Raw genomic sequence first — 23,394 nt, forward strand, 5'->3', positions numbered from 1 at the left:
TGTATTCGACACTTTAGAGTAACTGGGTTCAGATTTCGATGCCTAGTTTTGGTTCGAATCCCACATGACGTCCTTTAGTGCACCTCTCAGGTCAGGGGTGTCAAAACTTTTTGGGATCGTTTGAGTCCCTGAGGAGACAAAAACTTTTGGTTTATTTATTTATCTTAGACAGTTTCAAGAAGTTTGTGAACCCTTTAAGTTGACATGTGCAATAAGACAGTGTTTATGATACGATTGACGTTGCTTATAAACACGTCTGGTCAGCGTCTGTTAGGAGTTTTGCATGTTCTCCTCGGGTCTGCACGGGTTCCATTTTGGGTACTTAGGTCTTCTTAAACCTTCCCCTATATACAGTATGTGAGTGTTTGTGTTAGTGTGTGTCGTGCTGCTGTAGTTTGGCACCCAGTGTTGATTGGTGCCAATCTACTGCAGAGCAGCACGTCTTTACTTACGTACTCACTTGCACATGGAACGATTTAGAGCAGCCAATCCACCTTCTGCATGTGTTTAGAGAGATGTTATGAAACCAGACTAACCATAGTAATGCACACACCCACACTGACTCACTTCTAAAGAGGCATGGGGGAAAAACAGATCCTTAACACCTATGATGTTTTGTGTCACCAACTTTATCTCCTGTGCCACCACGCTGCCTCTTTTAGACAGTTTCAAGAAGTTTGTGAACCCTTTAAATTGCCGTGTGTAATAAGTCATTGTTTATGATACCATTAACGTTGCTTATAAACACGTCTGGTCAGCGTCTATTAGGAGTTTTGCATGGTCTCTTTGTGTCTGCACAGGGTCCATTTGGGGTACTCGGGTCTTCCTAAACCTCTCCCTAGATATGTGTGTGTGGGGGTGTGTTGGGTGGTGCCTGGACAGGGTGGCAATCTATTGCAGAGCAAAACACCTTTTCTCATGTACTCACTTGCACATGGGGCGAATTTAGAGCAGCCAATCCACCTTCTGCATGTGTTTAGAGAGGTGTTATGAAACCAGACTACCCATAGTAATGCACACACCCACACTGACTCACTTCTAAGGCAAGGACATACTCACTGATTTTAAATAAATAATTGTTTTGGTATTGCCGTTTCCACGTATTAACGGAGGGTTTGTTTCTCTTCAGGTCTCTGCAGCTCTGAGGGAAGGGAAGCTCTCCGCTCAGGAGCTGTGCCGAAAATGTTTGGAACGCATCAGGGAGACGCGGCACCTCAACGCCTACATCAGCGTTACAGAGGAGCTCGCCATGAAACAGGCGCAGGAGGCCGACAGCCGGATCCTCAGAGGTGTGTGTGTGTGTGTGTTTGTCATTTAATTATGTTTTTTCCAACTGTCTGTACATTTTTATTATTGATTTAAGTTATTAGTTGTGGTGTCCAGAATTTTTGGCTCATTTTGCCTCGTTCAAAAATATACATACAGCAGACGTTATGTTTTATTATACACCGATCAGCCATAACATTATGACCACCTCCTTGTTTCTACACTCACTGTCCATTTTATCAGCTCCACTTACCATATAGAAGCACTTTATAGTTCTACAATTACTGACTGTAGTCCTTCTGTTTCTCTGTTCTTGAATGGTCAGGACCACCACAGAGCAGGTATTATTTAGGTGGTGGATGATTCTCAGCACTGCAGTGACACTGACATGGTGGTGGTGTGTTACACAGACACAGCAGCGCTGCTGGAGTTTTTAAACACCGTGTCCACTCACTGTCCACTCTATTAGACGCTCCTACCTAGTCGGTCCACCTTGTAGATGTAAAGTCAGAGACGATCGCTCATCTATTGCTGCTGTTTGAGTCGGTCATCTTCTAGACCTTCATCAGTGGTCACAGGACGCTGCCCACGGGGCGCTGTCGGCTGGATGTTTTTGGTCGGTGGACCATTCTCAGTCCAGCAGGGACAGTGAGGTGTTTAAAACCTCCAGCAGCGCTGCTGTGTCTGATCCACTCATACCAGCACAACACACACTAACACACCACCACCATGTCAGTGTCACTGCAGTGCTGAGAATCATCCACCACCTAAATAATACCTGCTCTGTGGTGGTCCTGTGGGGGTCCTGACCATTGAAGAACAGCATGAAAGGGAGCTAACAAAGCATGCAGAGAAACAGATGGACTACAGTCAGTAATTGTAGAACTACAAAGTGCTTCTATATGGTAAGTGGAGCTGATAACATGGACAGTGAGTGTAGAAACAAGGAGGTGGTTTTAATGTTATGGCTGATCGGTATTTGTCCCTTAGCTCTTTAGATCTTGATCACCTCTCTGATTGGTGGAATTTGTTGATTTTCTGGCACTTGCTTTGTTTTCTGGTGAACTGCAGATACTGTATGTCTGATAAAACTGAGGTCGGGAGTTTATGAAGGTTTGATTATTGCCGGATTTAGCCTTTGATGTGTGTTTTGGTTCATTCTCCTATTGGAACACTCAGTTCCACTGGCAGCAAAACAGTTACAGAGGGTATATATGGGCACAGAGACGTCACCAGCTGTTAATCATAGTCATAAAACTACAGAGTGGTACTCTGGTGCAGTATTTACCGGGTGATTTGTCGGCCCAGTGGGTAGCACTGTCGCCTCACAGCAAGAAGGTCCTGGGTTCGATCCCCAGGTGGAGCGGTCGGGGTCCTTTCTGTGTGGAGTTTGCATGTTCTCCTCCCACAGTCCAAGTGTAAGTGATGTTTGATATTAAACTTTGATTAGGTTTGGTTAATTGGTTTAATTAAGTTTGATATTAAACTACCGATTCTGTCATGAATGGAACCAAAGTGTGTAAAACATGACGTTAAAATCCTAATAAATAAATAAATAATAAACACGGTGAATTTTGATCTCTGATCAGGTGAAGCCCGCGGGCCGCTGGACGGAATACCCTTCTCCGTTAAGGATAACTTCTGCACAGCTAACGTAGAGACGACGTGCGCCTCGCGGATGCTACGAGGTAAATAAGGAGTAAAAGTAAATAAAGCAGGTAAATCGATTTTACTGGTGTAAAATCACGTCTCTGTGTTCCTGCTGTAGGTTATTACCCTCCGTTTAACGCCACCGTGGTGCAGAAGTTACTGGATCAGGGCGCCGTGCTGGTGGGGAAGACCAATCTGGACGAGTTCGCCATGGGGTAACACTTAAAAATATAAACTATATTGTATTTGTGGGGTTTAATTTGTTTCCAATTTTCCGCCCAATCTAGTCGTATCCAATTCCTCCCAATGTATTTCACCTCTATTCCTGCAGACCTCCACTACTGACCGAGGAGGGTCATAACTATCACACGCCCCCTCCGACACGTGTGCAGCACCCCCCAGAGATCCGTATCGTGCACAGAGTGTCACGCACTGATCTCCATTATCCCCCGTCTCAGTACAGTGCCATCGATCAGCCAGCAGAGGGCGTATTACAGCAGTGTAAACAAGCCATGTTTCATGTTTAGACATCTGATACCTTTTATCTTTGGACCTATAAATATAAACTAAACATGTTTAGAAGAACATGGGGAAGTGGGTGGTGCTGTCACCTCAAGGCAAAAGGGTCTGGGTTCGATTCCCCAGCTGGGTCTGTGCTCTGGTTTCCACCTAGTCCAAAAACATGCAGTCAGGACAATTAAAGCTACTAAAAATTACCTCGTGTGTGTGTGTGCCTTGTGATGGACTGGTGACCTGTCCGGGATGTTTCCTGCTCTTGGACTAATGAATCTGACCCACCACAGCCCTGACCAGGATAAAGCCATGATAAAACAAACCATAAATAAATGAACCTGCTTATTATTCAAATATCCAGAATTAAAACAGTGGTGGCCCATTGGTTAAGGTACTGGACTAGTCAGCACAAGGTTGCAGGTTCAAGTCCCACATCTGCCAGAGCGAGGCCCTCGACCCTCTACTGCTTAGATTATTTACAGTCCCGATTGTAAATCACTTTGGATAAATGCATCCGCTAAATACCGACTGTTTCTCTCTGTCAGAGCCGGCAGTACGGACGGCGCGTTCGGTCCGGTGCGGAACCCGTGGAGCTACGCCGCCCCGTACCGCGACTTCAGGGGTACATCGGATCCGGATTCTGATTGGGTGATTGCAGGCGGGAGTTCAGGAGGAAGTGCTGCATCTGTGGCGTCTCTGAGCAGCTTCCTGTGAGTGACGCTCTGAAACACAATCTCTCTGTTATTCAAAAAAAAGGGTTCTGCTCTCTGATCAGACGGGACACGTTCGGGGTCTAGAACTACTTCAATAAAAAATTATAATAAGCACTGAACCTTATAAAATGCAGAAGTGAAACAACTTTCTCAACCTTCCAACAACGGATATCAAACCCCTTAATTTGCGCCCATTGTTTTTAAACACCGTGTCCACTCACTGTCCACTCTATTAGACGCTCCTACCTAGTCGGTCCACCTTGTAGATGTAAAGTCAGAGACGATCGCTCATCTATTGCTGCTGTTTGAGTCGCTCATCTTCTAGACCTTCATCAGTGGTCACAGGACGCTGCCCATGGGGCGCGATGTTTTTGGTTGGTGGACTATTCTCAGTCCAGCAGTGACAGTGAGGTGTTTAAAAACTCCAGCAGCGTGGTGGTCCTGTGGGGGTCCTGACCATTGAGGAACAGCATGAAAGGGGGCTAACAAAGAATGCAGAGAAACAGATGTACTACAGTCAGTAATTGTAGAACTACAAAGTGCTTCTATATGGTAAGTGGAGCTGGAAATACACGACCAGTAAAACTAACATAAAACACAAAAGCGTTTCAGAAACATCAGAGCTGCGTTCACAATCTGAACATGTTAGTGTTTTCCAGTAAACAGTGAGTCAAACTAAAAGCTTTTTATGTTTATTCGTGTGTGTGTGTGTGTGTGTGTGTGTGTGTCAGGGCGCTGGGCTCGGATACGGGCGGATCTACGCGTAACCCCGGCTCTCTGTGCGGTGTGGTGGCGCTGAAACCCAGTTACGGTTTGCTCTCCCGTCACGGCCTCATCCCCCTCGTCAACTCCATGGACGTGCCTGGTATCATGACCCGGAAGGTCCACGACGCCGCCACAGTGCTGGGTACGAACCAAAGTCCATTTTAAATAAATGACGCTCATCTCTGTTACCGGTCGGCTTGGCGCCCCCTAGCGGGCACGATTGGCCACTACGGTCTGCTGGGTGGGAAAAGACTGGACTAAAAAGTGGGCGGGGTCTTCGACCTGTGTAAGGACCCTGGCTAAGACGCCTATGCACCGAAGTACGGGCGAATAAGGAGGGGTCGGAGAGAGGGCGTGTCAGGAGAATACACCATCGGGGTCTCCAGCAGAGGAAGAGGAACTGGCTATGACTAAACTGGGAGAAAAAGGGAGGAAATGCAGAAATAAAACATCACTGAGGTCTCTAACTTATGAGTTCGAATACCGGCTGTGCCGTCGATGATTGGCTGTGTCTGAAGGGTGTGCTGGTCGAACGGGTTCCTCCTTCTGCTGGCTGGACGGTTAAACCACAGTTACTTTCAGCACACGCTTAAATGTTAAAAATATATATATATAATAAATATAATAACGACAATTGTGCTTTATCCTGGTCAGGGTCGCGGTGGGTCCGATTCATTGGGCGTAAGGCAGGAGACACCCCGGACAGGTCTCCAGTCCATCACAGGGCGCGCACACACACACACAATTACACTCAGGACGATTACAAGTAGCTCCAGCTGGCCTGACTGGACGTCTTTGGACTGTGGGAGGAAACCGGAGCACCCGGAGGAAACCCACGCGGATACGGGGAGAACATGCAAAACTCCACACAGAACCCCAGAAAATCAAACCCCAGGGCCCTCTTGCTGTGAGGCGACAGTGCTACCAACTGTGTCACCTCATCGTATTTAATTCTATCTTCGTGTATCCCAGCAATCGTGCGGCATCTCTGGAGCAGACAGGGTTAAGGGCCTTGCTCAAGGGCCCAACAGTGGCTGCATGGCAGAGCTGGGATTCGAACTCTCAACCTTTCAGTTGATAGCTCAAAGCTCTACCCACTAGGCTAACACTGTCTGAGCCACTTGTGGTGGAACTACATTCACTTATTGCTATTTCACAGCTGTACCCTAGTGGTTAAGGTGCTGGACTAGTAATAGAAAGGTCACTAGTTGAAGCCCCACCTCTGCCAGGTTGGCACTGTTGGGCCCTTGAGCAAGGCCCTTAACCCTCAACTGCTTAGATTGTACATGTAAATGGTTTCTTTGCATTAGTGGTTTATTACATTGCAGAACGGAGGTTGTATGTTGTCGCGTCGTCACTGTTATGATGGTGTACGTTACTCATCCTCGACTCGTATTTGTGACCAACAGCGCTCCTCCTTTTTCCCGTTTGTGATGTTGTCATGTTGTGATGTGTGCAGGTATCCTTCAGGGTCGGGATGTGAAGGACTCGACTACGATCGAGGCTCCGGGTTCATCCGTCGGCCTTCCCGAGGATTTCGACATCAGAGGGATCTGCGTCGGCATCCCGAAGGTGACGTTGTTCATCGTGGCATGGTCAAAAGTATTGGGACGCCCCTTCTAATGTTTGGATTCATGTGTTTCAGCCACGACAGTTGCTCACAGGTGTGATAAATCAGTTATATAAAGGAAGTGATATGCTTCCAGGTTTGCAGCAACAGTTTAGGGAAGGTCCTTCACAGTTCCAGCATGAGCGAGCTCTATAAACATCAACTGATCGGTCAGCGCCCAGCCATACAAATGCTGTCATCTTTTGTACTACTGAATGGGCACAAATTCCCACAGACACACATCAAAGCCTTGTGAGACGCCTTTCAGAAGAGCAGCTTCTGGAAGGGAGGGTGGGGCAAAAGTGGCCAAAAGTATTGGGACACCTGAGCATGAGCTCGTTCCATCCCGTGTGAATTTATGGCAACCTGGCAGTGTTTGAACTTAAACTGGCAACATTCTGATTACTAGTTCGGTAGCTTAACCACAGGACTACAGCTGCTGAAAGATAAGAGAAGAGAAGAGAAGAGAAGAGGAGGCCTGACTCACAGTCTGAGAGTGATTCATCCCAAAAGTGTCGAGTTGGGTTGAGACCTTCCTACGCAGAGCTGCTTTGTGCTTGGGGGTGTAATCATGCTAAAAGAGAAAGGGGACTTCCCTAAACTGTTGGCACAATGTTGATAAATGTGGCTGAAACGATTGGGGGGGGGGCAGATACTTTAGGCCACATAGTGTACAAATGGCACACTCATGGCCAGGTGTCCGAATACTTTTGGCCGTGTAGCGTACATGTACTTAATTTCCACATGAATAACGGGCATCTCTTGTGGCGCCGCAGGAGTACCACGCCCCGGGTTTGTCCGCAGAGACGCTGGCCCAGTGGACCCGCCTGGCGGACGCGTTCGAGCGCGCCGGTGCCCGGGTACAGGAGGTCTCGCTCCCTCACACCCAGCACTCCATCGTCTGCTACCACGTGCTCTGCTGCTGCGAGGTGGCGTCCAACATGGCGCGATTCGACGGCCTCCAATACGGTCCGGTTAAAAGACACCAAATCCAGAAATTCTGATCAGGAGAACAAGCGTCTGTCTAACCGGTCTCCTGTCCGTCTGCTCCAGGTCACCGCGGCGACGTGGACGGCTCGACCGAGGCGCTCTACGCCAGCACGCGGCACCAGGGCTTCAACCACGTGGTCCGCCGGAGGGTCCTGTCGGGGAACTACTTCCTGCTGAAACGGTAAACCCCTCTCGCAGACGTTCTGTCGGGCGTTCCCGGTGATTCGTGTCCTTTACACCTTCTGTTCCCGTGTGCAGGAACTACGAGCGGTACTTCGTGAGGGCGCAGCGGCTCAGGCGTCTGATCTCGGAGGATTTCCGGCGCGTGTTCGGTTCGGGGGTGCACGTGCTGCTCACGCCCACGACCCTGAGCGACGCGGCGCCGTATTCGGACTTCATCCGGGAGGATAATCGTACCCGCAGTGCCCAGGAGGACGTCTTCACCCAGCCCGTCAACATGGCAGGTCAGATGTGCGCCGTCTGAGCATCCCATAATACGTGTACACACACTATATACAGTACAGGCCAAAAGTTTGGACACACCTTCTCATTCCTGTGTTTTTTCTTAATTTTTTAAAATTTTCTACATTGTAGATTAATACTAAAGACGTCCAAACTATGAAGGAACACATATGGAATTATGTAGTAAACAAAAAAGTGTTAAACAAACCAGAATATGTTTTATATTTTAGATTCTTCAAAGTAGCCATCTTTTGCTTTAATGACAGATTTGCACACTCTTTGAAATTTTCTCAACCAGCTTTATTAGGTTTCCACCTGGAATGGTTTTCAATGAATGTTTGTGCCTTGTCTAGAGTGAATTTTTGGAATTTGTTGCTTTTTTAATGTGTTTGAGACCATCAGTTGGGTTGTGCAGAGGTAGAGTTGGTAAAATATAAAACATATTCTTGTTTGTTTAACACTTTTTGGTTCACTACATAATTCTTCATAGTTTGGATGTCTTCAGTATTAATCTACAATGTAGAAAATAAAAATAATCAAGAAAAAACATTGAAGAGAAGGTGTGTCCAAACTTTTGACTGGTGTGTCCAAACTTTTGGCCTGTACTGTACACTTATCATTAAATACACTTTAAACAATAGAGAATTAGGGGCCTTGGTCAGGGGCCCAACAGTGGCAATTTGTTCACAGTAGGGCTTGAACTGCCAACTGGTAAGACGGCTCAGAGGTGCTGCCGGCCTGGCCAGGCACCCGACGGTCACAACAGGCCGTGGCAGCTACTCGGACTGGCACAAGTGGTGGAAGAATACAAAGAGCGTAGTGTGTTCCTACCTACGTGCTGAGACTCTCTGTACAAATCTCTGTGCCCCCGGTAGCTTCACGTCTAGAGGCGTGTGCCACCCTGTGCCCCTTCTCAGCCAGCGAGGGTGAAAGAGCACTGACCGTCTTCCTACATCCGCTGTACGGCCAGAAGTATTCGGACACCCGAGCGTGAGCTTGCTGGACGTCCTATTTTCAAAACAAACAGTATTAAAACAGAGTGACCCTTTGTGTGTGTCTCACAAGACTTTGAGGTGTGTCTGTGTATGGGAATTTGTGCAAAAGAGCTTTTGATGTTCTGGTTCATCACAGAGCTGTTGAGTGTGGCTGGTGTCAGGAAAGGGGCCTTCCCTAAACTATTACTGCAACGTTAGAAGCATAGAATTCCATTATATGATTAATTTATTACACCTGTTAGGGACTGTTGTGGCTGAAACACATGAATTCAGTCATCAGAAGGGGCGTCCCAATACTTTTGTTCATACGGTGTAGAATGACGTTTACATTTTTTGGCATCTAGCAGATGCCTTTGATCCAAACCACATACATTGCAAGCGATTGCGGGTTAAGGGCCTTGCTGAAGGGCCCGACGGTCTCCGTCTCAGTGTGCTGCTTGACGAAGCTAGAATTCGCTGGGCTACGTTCAGAATCATACAGATTAAAATACTCTGCGTGGCCAAAAGTATTTGGACGCCTGACCTTGAGCTTTTTGAGGAGATCTAGGGCAGCCGGTTTACCTCGGAAACCTATAGGTACACGGGAAGAACATGCCAAACGCCTTACCATGTTCTTGCGCTACCATCCTGCTCTATATGAAAAGCTTGAAAGTGTTCACACACACACACACACGCACACACCTGGTGTCCCAGTAGTTACGGCAGTAGGAGTTGGAAACCAGCTGTGCCACCATGTGAAGCATGCTGTGAAGCATGGTGGAGGGTGCAACGACATCACAACAACAAGGTCTTTTAAGTTTAGCTGCTTCTCCTGCTTGACCCCAATGTTAACGATCAGTGAGCTGTGATGAAGAGAAGGAGCAGTGTGAATGCGCCGATTGTTACCCTCTTATCTGATCAATGACCCCATCATTTACCCCCCCTTCCCAAAAAGCCCCACCCCAGGTGAAAAGAACCCTCTAAACAATCAGCTCACCCCCGATATTGTCCTGAATGGCTTTATTATAGTTAAATCATTAGTGAGTGACAGGAACGGGGTGGGGTGCAAAAGTGGTCAAAAGTATTGGGACACCTGAGCACAAGCTTGTGACATCCTGACTCTGGAGTGTGTCTGTGGGAATTTGTGCCCATTCATTCAGTCATTTAGCATAGACTTTTATCCAAAGTGTCTAAGTCTAAGCAATTGAGGATTAAGGGCCTCGCTCAAGGGCCCAAAAGTGGCAACCTGGCAGTGGTGGGGTGTAAAACGGCGACCTTCTGATTACTAGTCCAGTACCTTAACCACTAAGCTACAGATGCTGAAAGAGAAGAGAAGGCCTGGCTCACAGTCTGAGTGTAATTCATCCCACAAGGATTCTATACTGTGTCTTTATAGATCCGCTTCATGCGCAGGGGCGTAATCATGCTGAAAGAGAAGAGAAAGGGGACTTCCCTAAACTATTGTCAAGATGTTAATGTATGTGTCTGATACAACTACATTCAATTTTATATAAAGGGTGTCCACCTACTTTTGACCATACAGTGCACGTCTAACTTTGGATGTGTTTACGTCTGTTGACTGAAGTTTATTATTTATATATATATATATATATATATATATATATATTTAAATTGCTGTCATGCCAAATATAGGCATCCAGCTACACCATATAGCCAAAAGTATGTGGACATATGTGTAGAAAAGCTCCCAAAAGAGTGGACGATATAAAAGCTACAAACGTCTGACAAGCTCACAGTCAGGCGTCCCAATACTTTTGGTCCACATTGTGTATCTGCTTGTTAATAGATTTTGGTGCAGATACGTAATTTGAGGTCTCACATCACTTCACTCAGACCACATCCAGCTCATATTTGTGGTCGTGACCCTACATGGACTCGCTTGAGATGCAAGCACTTTGTAGTTCTACAATTACTGACTGTAGTACATCTGTTTCTCTGCTGTTCTTCAATGGTCAGGACCCCCACAGGACCCCCACAGAGCAGGTATTATTTAGGTGGTGGATGATTCTCAGCACTGCAGTGACACTGACATGGTGGTGGTGTGTTAGTGTGTGTTGTGCTGGTATGAGTGGATCAGACACAGCAGCGCTGCTGGAGTTTTTAAACACCTCACTGTCCCTGCTGGACTGAGAACAGTCCACCGACCAAAAATATCCAACCGACAGCGCCCCGTGGGCAGCGTCCTGTGACCACTGATGAAAGTCTAGAAGATGAGCGACTCAAACAGCAGCAATAGATGAGCGATCGTCTCTGACTTTACATCTACAAGGTGGACCGACTAGGTAGGAGCGTCTAATAGAGTGGACAGTGAGTGGACACGGGGTTTACAAACTCCAGCAGCGCTGCTGTGTCTGATCCACTCATACCAGCACAACACACACTAACACACCACCACCATGTCAGTGTCACTGCAGTGCTGAGAATCATCCACCACCTAAATAATACCTGCTCTGTGGGGGTCCTGTGGGGGTCCTGACCATTGAAGAACAGCATGAAAGGGGGTAACAAAGCATGTAGAGAAACAGATGGACTACAGTCAGTAATTGTAGAACTACAAAGTGCTTCTATATGGTAAGTGGAGCTGATAAAATGGACAGTGAGTGTAGAAACAAGGAGGTGGTTTTAATGTTATGGCTGATCATGGAAAATGGCAGATTTGGAAAATGCGGTGACGGTTGGACGCAGGAACTGTGAGCAGACCTGCAGAAGATGATCTGATAGAGCGAGTGGGTTTGCCGGGAGCCTACGTTCAGACCGAGAACGGGTTTATTCATATTATTTGCCTCATCGCCTCGCGTTCACATCGAAAGTGTTATCATTACTTGTGGGTGTTTGGTTGCTGTGGTTTAACTGACGCCAAACAAAACGAACAAACGCAGATACCACAGCAGTGCGGCGTAATGTACCCAGGCGTACCTACAAAGCTACAAAGCAGATTAGACCACACACTAGTGTTCCAGCTACACATAAAGATCCTGGAGGGAAATCGCTCGTCTATAGATTCTATCCCTGTGTAGTCCATCACTGACTGTGCATCAACATGACAAAGAAAAACTGTTTGTTCTTTTGCGGTCTCTTCCATCTCTAGTAGGAACGATTATCTAGAAACCGAAAACGGAGCATAACATTCCACGTGGGGGAGATAAATCACGTATCGCTCTGCTCAGCGCTTGATTCCCATTGGTTATCGCCACATCGCTTCGCTCCTAATTTGCATAAAGCTACACCTACGCTGTACAGAGAAAGGTCACAACTTCAGGTTCCTTTACAAGACTTTGCAGTGTGTGTGTGGGAATTTGTGCCCAATCACGTTGGCTCTGCCTCCTGACGCCGGAAATGATTGACAGACGGTCGCTTTGTGGGGTCGCATCACTGGCGGTCTGAACGTAGGGTGAGAAGGAAGGTCAGACAGAAAAGGTGGGGGTGGGTGATCTGTTACTGGTTGGGAGGTGATTACTGGTTTGTACTGGTTTGTACAGGGTTGTACGATTGAAGTCCTGAGCTACTGATTAGCCACAACAACAACAACACACTTCAACATGGAGCTAGAAACGCAGTATTTGTTGTGTTTTGAACACTCTTATAGAGAGCCGTACCGCGTACGGAGAAACACATTATGAACTCCCTACCACTGAATACCCCACCACTAGTGCAGGCGCCTCGGCCAGGCAGCAGAGGTCGCAGTCGTCAAGTGGCATTGAAACCTAATTGACCTCCCTCCCTCCCTCAGACACAGCCGACTGTGCCTGTTCGGACACCCGGCCGAGTCAGTAGCACCGCCTGGGATTTGAACTCTAGAGATGGGGTGGGGGCAAAAGTATGACATCCTGTGTGAATCGGTCCATTTATCCTTTGTAGCTTTAATATCATTCTCTCTTCTGGAGGGCCTTTCTACAAGACTTTGGAGTGTGTCTGTGGGAATTTGTGCCCATGCATTTAATCAATAGAATCAGTGAGGTCAGGCACTGATGTTGGATAAGAAGAGCAGGCCTGGCTCACAGTCGGAGTGAAATTCACCCCAAAAATGTGGAGTTGGGTGGGGATCAACTGGAGCTTCTTCGTGCCCGTTTGGACACCCAGCCAGGTTAATAGCACCACCTGGGATTTGAGATTTACTCTGTACAGAGAACGGTCACAGCTTCAGGTTCCTGGGATTGATCCTGAGCTCCGGGTTCTGTCTGTGTAGTCTGCTCTTCTGGGGAGCCTGTCTACAAGTCTTTGGAGGGTGTCTGTGGCAATTTGTGCCCATTCATTTAGTCAACAGAATCAGTAAGGTCAGATACTGATACTGGAAAAGAAGAGAAAGGGGACTTCCCTAAACTGTTGCCACAATGTTAATGGATGTGTCTGAAACAACTACATTTCATTTTATATGAGGGGTGTTTACATACTTTCTGACATACAGTGTACGTCTAACGAATTGCCACTATGCCAAATCTAACTAAGATAAGGTGTCAGGATACACCAAAAGGCCAAAAGTATGTGGACACACTTGTAGAGTGGACGACATTAAAGCTACAAAAGGAAAGAGGAAGCGATTCAGTTTAAACCTGATTCAACACATGCATCTAAAACTCCTTTATTATTATTATTTCACCCTAGGTCTGCCCGCTGTCACCGTACCCACCGCCCTCTCCAGCAGAGGACTCCCTATAGGCCTGCAGCTGATTGGTCAGAACCTTCAGGACCACAAACTGCTGGCCGTGGCTCACTGGATGGAGCGGCAGCTGGATTTCCCAGACATCCGCTTTCACACAGACGTCCTGGACAGAAAGGACGCAGTGAGATCATGAAAACCAGAGAAGAACTGCCGGGAGGATGACTGGGGCGGGGTTTGTGGAATGAAACGTACCATGTGACTGGTGTGGGTGTGGGAGTGTGAATGCACCAGTGCAGAATGAGAACATGGAGGAGAACTGAGCTTTCATGAATATATCCAGCGGTCGTGTAAAGGTTTCACATCCTGGATGGGTCTTACCTCTCCAAACACGTTTATTTAGAATGACACTCTTTATGTCCATAGTGAACAGACATTAAAGTTTAATTAATATAAAAATCACTGTGTCAGGTTCCTCTAAACCAGTACCGGTACCGGTCCGTGGGTCATTTATTACCGGACCACACAGAGAGAATAAATAATTAGAGATTTCCAACACACTTCGGGTGTTATTCTCTTTTATCACCACTAGGTGGGAGCGTTTTGTTGTCCTATATGAAACCGGTCTGTGGTGCAAAAAAGGTTAGGGAACGGCTGATCCGTCTGGGGTAAGAATCTGAGGCGTGTCTGGAGTCAGGTGGCTCAGCGGGATATTCCACTATCGCGGCATGCTGGGATTTTGAACTCCCTGGGTCAGAATCTCAGCTCTGCTGCCGGTCGGCTGGTTCCTGCGGCAGGGTGGGAAAAGACGGGACTAAAAAGTGGGTGGGGTCTTCGGCACCATGTAAGGACCCTGGTTAGTAGCCGTATCCACCGAAGTACAGGCGAATAAGAAGGAGTCGGTGGAGCGTGCACGCGATGCACAGAGATTGCAAAGATACTGATGTAGTTTTTACCTTATCAGTGTGTCTGCGGGCGTGTCCGGGTGTCTGCGGACGTGTACTACATGTAACTGCGGGCATGTCCGTGTAACTGCGGGCGTGTCTGTGTGTCTGCAGGTGTATCTGTGTGTCTGCAGGTGTATCTGTGTGTCTGCAGGTGTGTCTGTGTTTCTGCAGGTGTATCTGTGTAACTGCAGGTGTGTCTGTGTAACTGCAGGTGTATCTGTGTGTCTGCAGGTGTATCTGTGTGTCTGCAGGTGTGTCTGTGTGTCTGCAGGTGTATCTGTGTGTCTGCAGGTGTGTCTGTGTGTCTGCAGGTGTGTCTGAGTTTCTGCAGGTGTATCTGTGTTTCTGCAGGTGTATCTGTGTGTCTGCAGGTGTGTCTGCAGGTGTGTCTGTGTGTCTGCAGGTGTGTCTGTGTGTCTGCAGGTGTATCTGTGTGTCTGCAGGTGTATCTGTGTGTCTGCAGGTGTGTCTGTGTGTCTGCAGGTGTGTCTGTGTGTCTGCAGGTGTGTCTGTGTGTCTGCAGGTGTGTCTGAGTTTCTGCAGGTGTATCTGTGTGTCTGCAGGTGTGTCTGTGTGTCTGCAGGTGTGTCTGTGTGTCTGCAGGTGTGTCTGTGTGTCTGCAGGTGTGTCTGAGTTTCTGCTGGTGTATCTGTGTACCTGCAGGTGTATCTGTGTGTCTGCAGGTGTGTCTGTGTACCTGCAGGTGTATCTGTGTGTCTGCAGGTGTGTCTGTGTGTCTGCAGGTGTGTCTGTGTGTCTGCAGGTGTGTCTGAGTTTCTGCAGGTGTATCTGTGTAACTGCAGGTGTATCTGTGTTTCTGCAGGTGTGTCTGTGTGTCTGCAGGTGTGTCTGTGTGTCTGCAGGTGTGTCTGTGTGTCTGCAGGTGTGTCTGAGTTTCTGCAGGTGTATCTGTGTACCTGCTGGTGTATCTGTGTGTCTGCGGGTGTGTCTAACTGCGGGCGTGTCTGTGTAACTGCGGGTGTGTCTGTGTAACTGCGGGTGTATCTGTGTGTCTGCAGGTGTGTCTGTGTGTCTGCAGGTGTATCTGTGTAACTGTGTGTGTGTGTGTGTGTCTGCGACGTGTCTGTGTAACTGTGGGTGTGTCTGTGTAACTGCGGGTGTATCTGTGTTTCTGCAGGTGTGTCTGTAACTGCGACGTGTCTGTGTAACTGTGGGTGTGTCTGTGTAACTGCGGGTGTATCTGTGTTTCTGCAGGTGTGTCTGTAACTGCGGGCGTGTCTGTGTAACTGCAGGTGTGTCTGTGTGTCTGCTGGTGTATCTGTGTGTCTGCGGGTGTGTCTGTAACTGCGGGCGTGTCTGTGTAACTGCGGGCGTGTCTGTGTGTCTGCAGGTGTGTCTGTGTGTCTGCAGGCGTGTCTGTGTGTCTGCGGGCGCGTCCATAGATGGTACCATCTCAAAATCGAAATGATTTGGAAACAGGGCTCTCGGTCACGTCACTACAGAGACTTCAGAGAGGATGCTGGGAGCGACGGCGTTTCGGGTTCACAGGAGACGTGACGGACATGACCAGACTGACTGGAGTTCAAACAGGTTCTCCTCGACCTCCAGAACATAACAAGACCACACGCTCAGATATTTTAGTTTAAATGCCTCAGATATACCGACACTGACTGACATAATTTCACAATATTTATTTTAATATGCTTTTAGTAATGTCACTGTGTGGTCAAATTAAAAAATAACCTGGTTCACTTCCGGTAAAACATCGTCTGGTTGTTTTTTTTTAACTCGTACTCTCAGTTTCAGACATCACTGTAACTGGAAACTTCTTAGCTAAAATTAACCACGTTTAGCAAAAATAATGTCTGAAAAAGATTAAGAGAAGTAACACTTCTCATCTGAGAGCGTCCACGGTGAGTCGACTTCTGCTTACAGACACAAACAACCGGCCATGTTCAAAAGAAAGAATTTAATTATCATGCAAACGACCTGCACTGTCTTTACTTACACAGATCAGCCATAACATTAAAACCACCTCCTTGTTTCTACTCTCACTGTCCATTTTATCAGCTCCACTTACCATATAGAAGCACTTTGTAGTTCTACAATTACTGACTGTAGTCCATCTGATTCTCTACATGTTTTGTTACCCCCTTTCACCCTGTTCTTCAATGGTCAGGACCCCCACAGGACCACCACAGAGCAGGTATTATTTAGGTGGTGGATGATTCTCAGCACTGCAGTGACACTGACATGGTGGTGGTGGTATGTTAGTGTGTGTTGTGCTGGTATGAGTGGATCAGACACAGCAGCGCTGCTGGAGTTTTTAAACACATCGCTGTCACTGCTGGACTGAGAATCGTCCACCAACCAAAAATATCCAGCCGACAGCACCTCGTGGGCAGCGTCTTGTGACCACTGATGAAGGTCTAGAAGATGACCGACTCAAACAGCAGCGATAGATGAGCGATCGTCTCTGACTTTACATCTACAAGGTGGAGCAACTAGGTAGGAGTGTCTAATAGAGTGGACAGTGAGTGGACACGGTATTTAAAAATTCCAGCAGCGCTGCTGTGTCTGATCCACTCATACCAGCACAACACACACTAACACACCACCACCATGTCAGTGTCACTGCAGTGCTGAGAATCATCCACCACCTAAATAATACCTGCTCTGTGGTGGTCCTGTGGGGGTCCTGACCATTGAAGAACAGCATGAAAGGGGGCTAACAAAGCATGTAGAGAAACAGATGGACTACAGTCAGTAATTGTACAGTAGAACTACAAAGTGCTTCTATATGGTAAGTGGAGCTGATAAAATGGACAGTGAGTGTAGAAACAAGGAGGTGGTTTTAATGTTATGGCTGATTAATGTATATTATACTACACTATGAATGTAACCAAAGTGTAAAACATGACGTTAAAATCCTAATAAAACAAACAAACAAACGGAAGTAAAATATGTAGGTTGAAACACAGTCGATACCTGAAACACAAACTGTTGTGTGGGAGGTTTAAAACTGGGTGAGCAGTCAGACTCTGCTATAGAGGTGAGGATGTGGAGTACAGTTTCAGGTCACAGGTTAAACACCATGACAGGAATGAGCACAACAGAACACGAGGTAAATTCTGCATCAGCAAGATGTCTACCAGCCAAGACTTCAAAGCAGACAGGGGTTTAGGATGTGCAGTCAAGATGAGTTAAGATGAGAAGCGGTAAAAGCGTTGTTTCCTATGGAGTGTGGCGATGCTGCACACTTTTGCCACGGCGCTAAAAGATCACCTGATTGAACATCCCAGTTTGCTGTACGCTGACCATTTCAAAGCTCCTCTAATGAGACGAACTGTTTGATATGAGGCGGTAAAAGCGACTGTACCAGAAAAGCTTAACATGAACTAAACTTAACTGGGCGGCTGATTGGTTGAGGGAAGGACCGGCTGAAGAGATAAGAACGTTAACAAACAACTTTTAGGTGAAACGAGGTGACACTTCGAGATATCCGATCACCTGGAAAACTATAAATAAAAGCAGGAAGGTGTTGGTGGGGGAATCCCTCATCAAGTTTGGCACCAGCTTCCTAGCAAGGCGGCGGACAGAGGGCACCACCGACCTGCTACCGGGCGGCCACCCAAGACTACAACAGAGGCCTACTATGCAAAGCCAGCGATGGACCAACACCATGCTGTCGTCCATCCAGGCTGTAGGGGTTTAAACGAGCTCCTTCAGCACCAGACTCCTTCAGCCGGCGTGTGAGAGAAAGCGCAACAGCAGGTCCTTCATTCCAGCATCCATCAGTTTCCACAATAACTACCAGATCCTATAGCTTAGGGCCCTACTAAGTTTACAGAGAATTGTGCTTAATTACACAGGTTTTTAAAGAAAAGTGACACATTTCACGTCCGTCATTAAATTTCACTCATAAATTGAATGATAGAATAAATAGAAGCTACGATACGCAGCACAACTACCTTAATAGTTGAATGTAAACCCAGAACATCCAGCGACGGTGTGAGGCTTCATGTTCTGTCTCAAATACAAAAGTTCCCTCAGTGTCCACAGAATCGGTTGTTAGTTTTCCAAACTCAGTTACCTGAGTCGTGTTTTTAAGCTGCTTTAGACATCTTGGACATTTTGACTAACCGCTGAATTGCTGTAGGAGCAAGAAATCAATTCATCATGAAGAAAGATCTGTAATAAGATCTCAATAAAAGTGATACAGACTTTACAGAGAGGGGGCGCTCTCTCTAAAGTATGCTAGCCCACTACTGCCGAGATCTGAAGTTCCCGGGTTCGAATCGGCCAGTCGGGCGTCTGCATGAACACGGTTGGCTAATGTCTGGCCTCGCCATTGGAATGTGGACTTGTCGTGCGCCGTGTGTGTGTGTGTGTGTGTTACACACTGTGGGTCCTGGTGAACCACTCAACTGTAAACGGTGCTTTGAAAACCTGTCCATGATGTTTTTGTTCACCATGACGAATCAAAAGAAAATGTTGAATAGTGGAAGATGATGAAAATCCTCCTTGTAATGGTCGCAGTGGGTCCAGCGCCACACAGAGACACCCTTCAGACAGGGTGGCGATCCATTCCACACACACGTAATGTAAATATCAATTTAAAAAAAAATACATTTTCTCCTCCTTTAGCATATCCAGTTGCCCAATTGCGTCATGCTTCCTCTCCACTAATGCCAATCCCTGCTCTGACCGAGAAGATCGAAGCTAACCCACGCCCCCTCCGACACGTGGGCAGCAGCCGTATGCATTTTATCACCTACACTTTGACGAGTGTTGTGCCACCTAGCGTTGTGTACTGAGAGACACACCCTAAGAGCATTCCTTCCCCATCTCTGTGCAGGCGCCTCTAATCAGCCAGCAGAGATCGTAATTGCACCAGTCTGACAGAGAGCGACCGAAGATCCCAGCTCTGGTTTCAGTGTGTGTTTTTACCGCTGCGCCACCTGAGCGGCCGTAAATAACAATGTTAAAAAATCTCAAGTTTCAAATTGAAATGTATGTTTGTGAAATTGGCTTACCCTTTGATTTTGTTCTCTCATAGTGGTTTTAATGGGCTAGCGTTTCTTTGGTGATGGCACGTTTCTTAGCTTCAGCACAAATCCCCATGCTGCGACGGTCACAAAACCCATTCCGACACCAATCAGCCGATATAATTCTCACTTTATTATTCATCACGTGTCATCTGGCTGGAGAGAGATGCACATGGAACACTTGTTGCTTTCAGAAATTGGTCTGATTTATACTGCCTGGCCAAAAAAAGGTCACCACCTGGATTTAACTAAGCAAATAGGTAAGAGCCTCCCATTGGATAATTACTGCATGGGTAGATTGTTTCAGCTGCCAACAAGTTATTTAACCTTAACTGATGCAGTGAGTAGCTTCTCATTTGTTAAACAACCATGAAAGACGCATCCTGCGGTCGTGGAAAAGATGTTCATCTGTTTCAGAAGGGTGAAATTATTGGCATCAAGCAGAGGAAACATCTAAGGAGAAGCTGAAACTACTAACATCAGGTTAAGAACTGTCCAACGCATTATTAAAAAGTGGAAGGACAGTGGGGGGGGCATCATCTTCCAAGAAGGAATGTGGTCTGAAAAAAATCTTGAATGATGGTGATCGGCGATCACTTAAACGTTTGGTGAAATCAGATGGTAGAAAAACTCCAGTAGAACTCAGGGAGATGTTTAATAGTGACAGTAAGAACATTTCCACACGCACAATGTGAAGGGAACTCAAGGGATTGGGACTAAACAGCTGTGTAGCCTTAAGAAAACCACTCGTCAGTGAGGCTAACGGCAAAACGGCTTCAATTTGCTAGAGAGCATAAAGATTGGACTCTGGAGCAATGGAAGGAAGTCATGTGGTCTGATAAGTCCAGATTTACCCTGTTCCAGAGTGATGGGCGCATCAGGGTAAGAAGAAAGGCGGCTGAAGTGATGCACCCATCGTGCCTAGTGCCTACCGTACAAGCCTGTGGGAGCAGTGCTATGATCTGCAGTCGCCGCAGTCGGTCAGGTCTAGGTTCAGCAACGTTATGTGCCCAAAGAATGAGGTCAGCTGACTACCTGAATATACTGAACCACCAGGTTATTCCATCAATGGATTTTTTCTTCCCCGATGGCATGGGCATATTCCAAGATGACAATGCCAGCAGGATTCATCGGGCTCAGATTGTGAAAGAGTGCTTCAGGGTGCATGAGGCATCATTTTCACACATGGATTGGCCACCACAGTGTCCAGACCTGAACCCCGTTGAGAATCTTTGGGATGTGCTGGAGAAGACTTTGCGCAGTGGTCCAAATCTCCCATCATCAGTACAAGATCTTGAGGGAAAATTAATGCAACTCTGGACCGAAATAAATGTTGGACAAAAGCTGGACAAATTCAACACAATAAGGACGTGAAACAACAAAACTGTCCTTTGCAATCTTTGGAAAAATGCCAAAACATGTCAGTATGTGAACTGGCTACTCAAACTGCCAGTAGGTGTGGGTACAAGGGAGTGAGGGAGTGATGCCCAGTGATTCTGTGTAAGCTCTAGATGCGCCAGCTTGAAACTACATGCAGCACGATGGTGTTGTAGACCACAGGATTCGAAACACTTTGACGTAGTGTTTACTGACACCACGGTTGGTGCCCAAATTAGCCTAAACTATTCACTAGTGTGTGTTTTGGAACACTGACTCTTTATAGCCATGGTAACAACAGCACACAGCTTCCTTTAGTTCTATAGAAAGTTTGGACCCCGGTCCTATTTCACTGTTGTTGATGATTAAAAATAAGTTGACACATTTTACTACAGAGAACAAATTGAACCCATATGATCTGTTTGGGGTTTCCAGAGACCCGGAACCTCTTCAACAGCTCACAAAATATCCTGAGCCTTTTTCAACCAGCTCAATACTTAAGTAAACATTATTCTTATACTGATATTCTTTCTAAACACCCCCGAATACACATCTGTTTGGGCTCTCAGATAGCGCTTTTCCACCAAAAGAACTATGGTTCTGGTTCTTGAACCGGTTCTGTTCAGGTTTCTTCAAACCTTCAGTGTTTTTTTAGAGAACCGACCCACGTTTCCACCAGTTTTTGAGAACCATCATCGGTAGGCGTTACATAACGAAAGTAAAGAGTAACATGATGGTGGAGTGTGTAGATTAACTGTGGGGATTTGTGCTGTTGTTACAGATCGATTCAGTTATTGGTGATATAACTGATTTGCTCAGCGCTCGACTCGAGCGATAAAACATCTGTGTGAAATAATCATCAAACCCAGTCTAAAAGCTCCACATGTATCTGTGTTTAACTGGATTTACTTCACGTGTGCTGGTTCTGCAGCTCCAGGTTCTGAATCCACAAAAAGCTTCAACTTAATAAAGAGTAACGAGACTGAATGTACTAACAGTATCACACAGGAACTACATTTCTCTCTGTTATTACTGGTGATAAGTGCTCTGTACTGCTTATAAGTGCTCTGTACTGCTATAAGCGCTCTGTACTGGTTATAGGTGCTCTGTACTGCTTATAAGTGCTCTGTACTGGTTATAAGTGCTCTGTACTGGCTATAAGCGCTCTGTACTGGTTATAAGAGCTCTGTACTGCCTAAATTTATCACTCAGTGCTTTAGTACAACAAGCCATGTTACGCTTTATTTTTCATGTTAAGCGGTGTCCGTTCGGTCCTGGTCGCTTTTTCCGCGTCATATCAAACAGTTAGACTAATTTGAGGTGCTTTGAAAATATCAGCGACAAACTGGATCAAAATTGAATCAGGTCAAGTTTAAAAGTTGGAAGTGCAGCATTAAGATCCATATGAAACAGCAGCACAGCGGTTTTACAGCTTCTCGTGTAAAAGCACCCAAACCTTCTATGGTTAATTTGGTTAATTTTGAACTAACTTTTACCCACCACACAACACTCCAGGACCCAAAAGACTGAGGCAGTAACGTCTACATCAAACAGAAGACAAGAATTAAAAATGCTATATTTATTTTTTGTGAAAATGTTCCAGTACATGGTGGTGAAAAGAACCAAACAAAATATTTAAATGTCATAACATAACTTTTGCACCTTTTCCACATTTCATGTTTAGCAAATAAAAGGTCCATCAAATGTGCAGAAGTTTCCTGTAGATGTGACCGGGGTGTCCAAACTTTGGCATAAATCTGCAAGTAGCTTTTAATTTAACGTCATAAAATAAAAGTTACCAGAATCATTTCACTCGAGTACAAAAACCCAAAAATTAAGAAATGAATTAAAAAAGGAATAAATAAAGAAATGAATAAATAAAAGAATAAACGAATGCATAAATGAATGAATGATTCAACTAATTAATTAATTATTTACGGAATAAATAAAGGAGTAAAAGAATGAATTAATTAATGAAGGACGGACTGAAAAGAGAAATATCAATGAATAATGTACTGAATATATTAATTAATAAAGGAAAGATGGAATAAATAAATTAATTAAAGAATAATTGATTGAATAAATAAATGAATGAATGAGTTCATATAGATTTTGCACACAAACATCAAAAACACACACAAACACACACAACAGAAACTAGAACATCAATCACCATTTATCTTCTTCTGCTGACCAGCTGTCTGATTCAGGATCAGATTCTCAGGTAAAAGTCCTTCCTCTACACACACACACACACACACTATGGGAACCGTTACCAGTCACAGATCACATGACACACCCCTTATTGTACTGGAGATCCAGGGGTTTAAGCAGGAACATCTCTCACCTGTCTGTGACCACCGTGGTTGGTGGTTCTCCTCCATCTCCCTTTTTAGCCCCTCTTCAGCGTTTTGTCTCGGTTCTTACCCCCAACACCCTGTCCGAAAAGGTTTGTGCTTCTTCTGTCCTCCCTTTTACCTTATTTTTGCTTTTTGCTTCCC

General features: G+C 46.1%; 1 protein-coding gene across 1 annotated transcript in view; it reads left to right on the top strand.

Moving 5' to 3' along the window:
* qrsl1 (glutaminyl-tRNA amidotransferase subunit QRSL1) overlaps positions 1-14,120 on the top strand; it is a 14,421-nt gene extending 301 nt beyond the window's left edge. The window contains exons 2-11 of the mRNA XM_063007502.1: positions 1,130-1,289; positions 2,856-2,954; positions 3,035-3,131; positions 3,975-4,139; positions 4,874-5,049; positions 6,367-6,479; positions 7,293-7,485; positions 7,570-7,687; positions 7,765-7,970; positions 13,566-14,120. Coding sequence (XP_062863572.1) covers positions 1,130-1,289; positions 2,856-2,954; positions 3,035-3,131; positions 3,975-4,139; positions 4,874-5,049; positions 6,367-6,479; positions 7,293-7,485; positions 7,570-7,687; positions 7,765-7,970; positions 13,566-13,756 — 1,518 coding nt within the window. The 3' untranslated portion in view covers positions 13,757-14,120. The remainder of the gene's footprint in view (positions 1-1,129; positions 1,290-2,855; positions 2,955-3,034; positions 3,132-3,974; positions 4,140-4,873; positions 5,050-6,366; positions 6,480-7,292; positions 7,486-7,569; positions 7,688-7,764; positions 7,971-13,565) is intronic.
* The last annotated feature ends 9,274 nt before the right edge of the window (positions 14,121-23,394 follow it).

This window comes from Trichomycterus rosablanca, chromosome 13 (assembly GCF_030014385.1).
Source record: "Trichomycterus rosablanca isolate fTriRos1 chromosome 13, fTriRos1.hap1, whole genome shotgun sequence".
Lineage (NCBI taxonomy): Eukaryota > Metazoa > Chordata > Actinopteri > Siluriformes > Trichomycteridae > Trichomycterus > Trichomycterus rosablanca.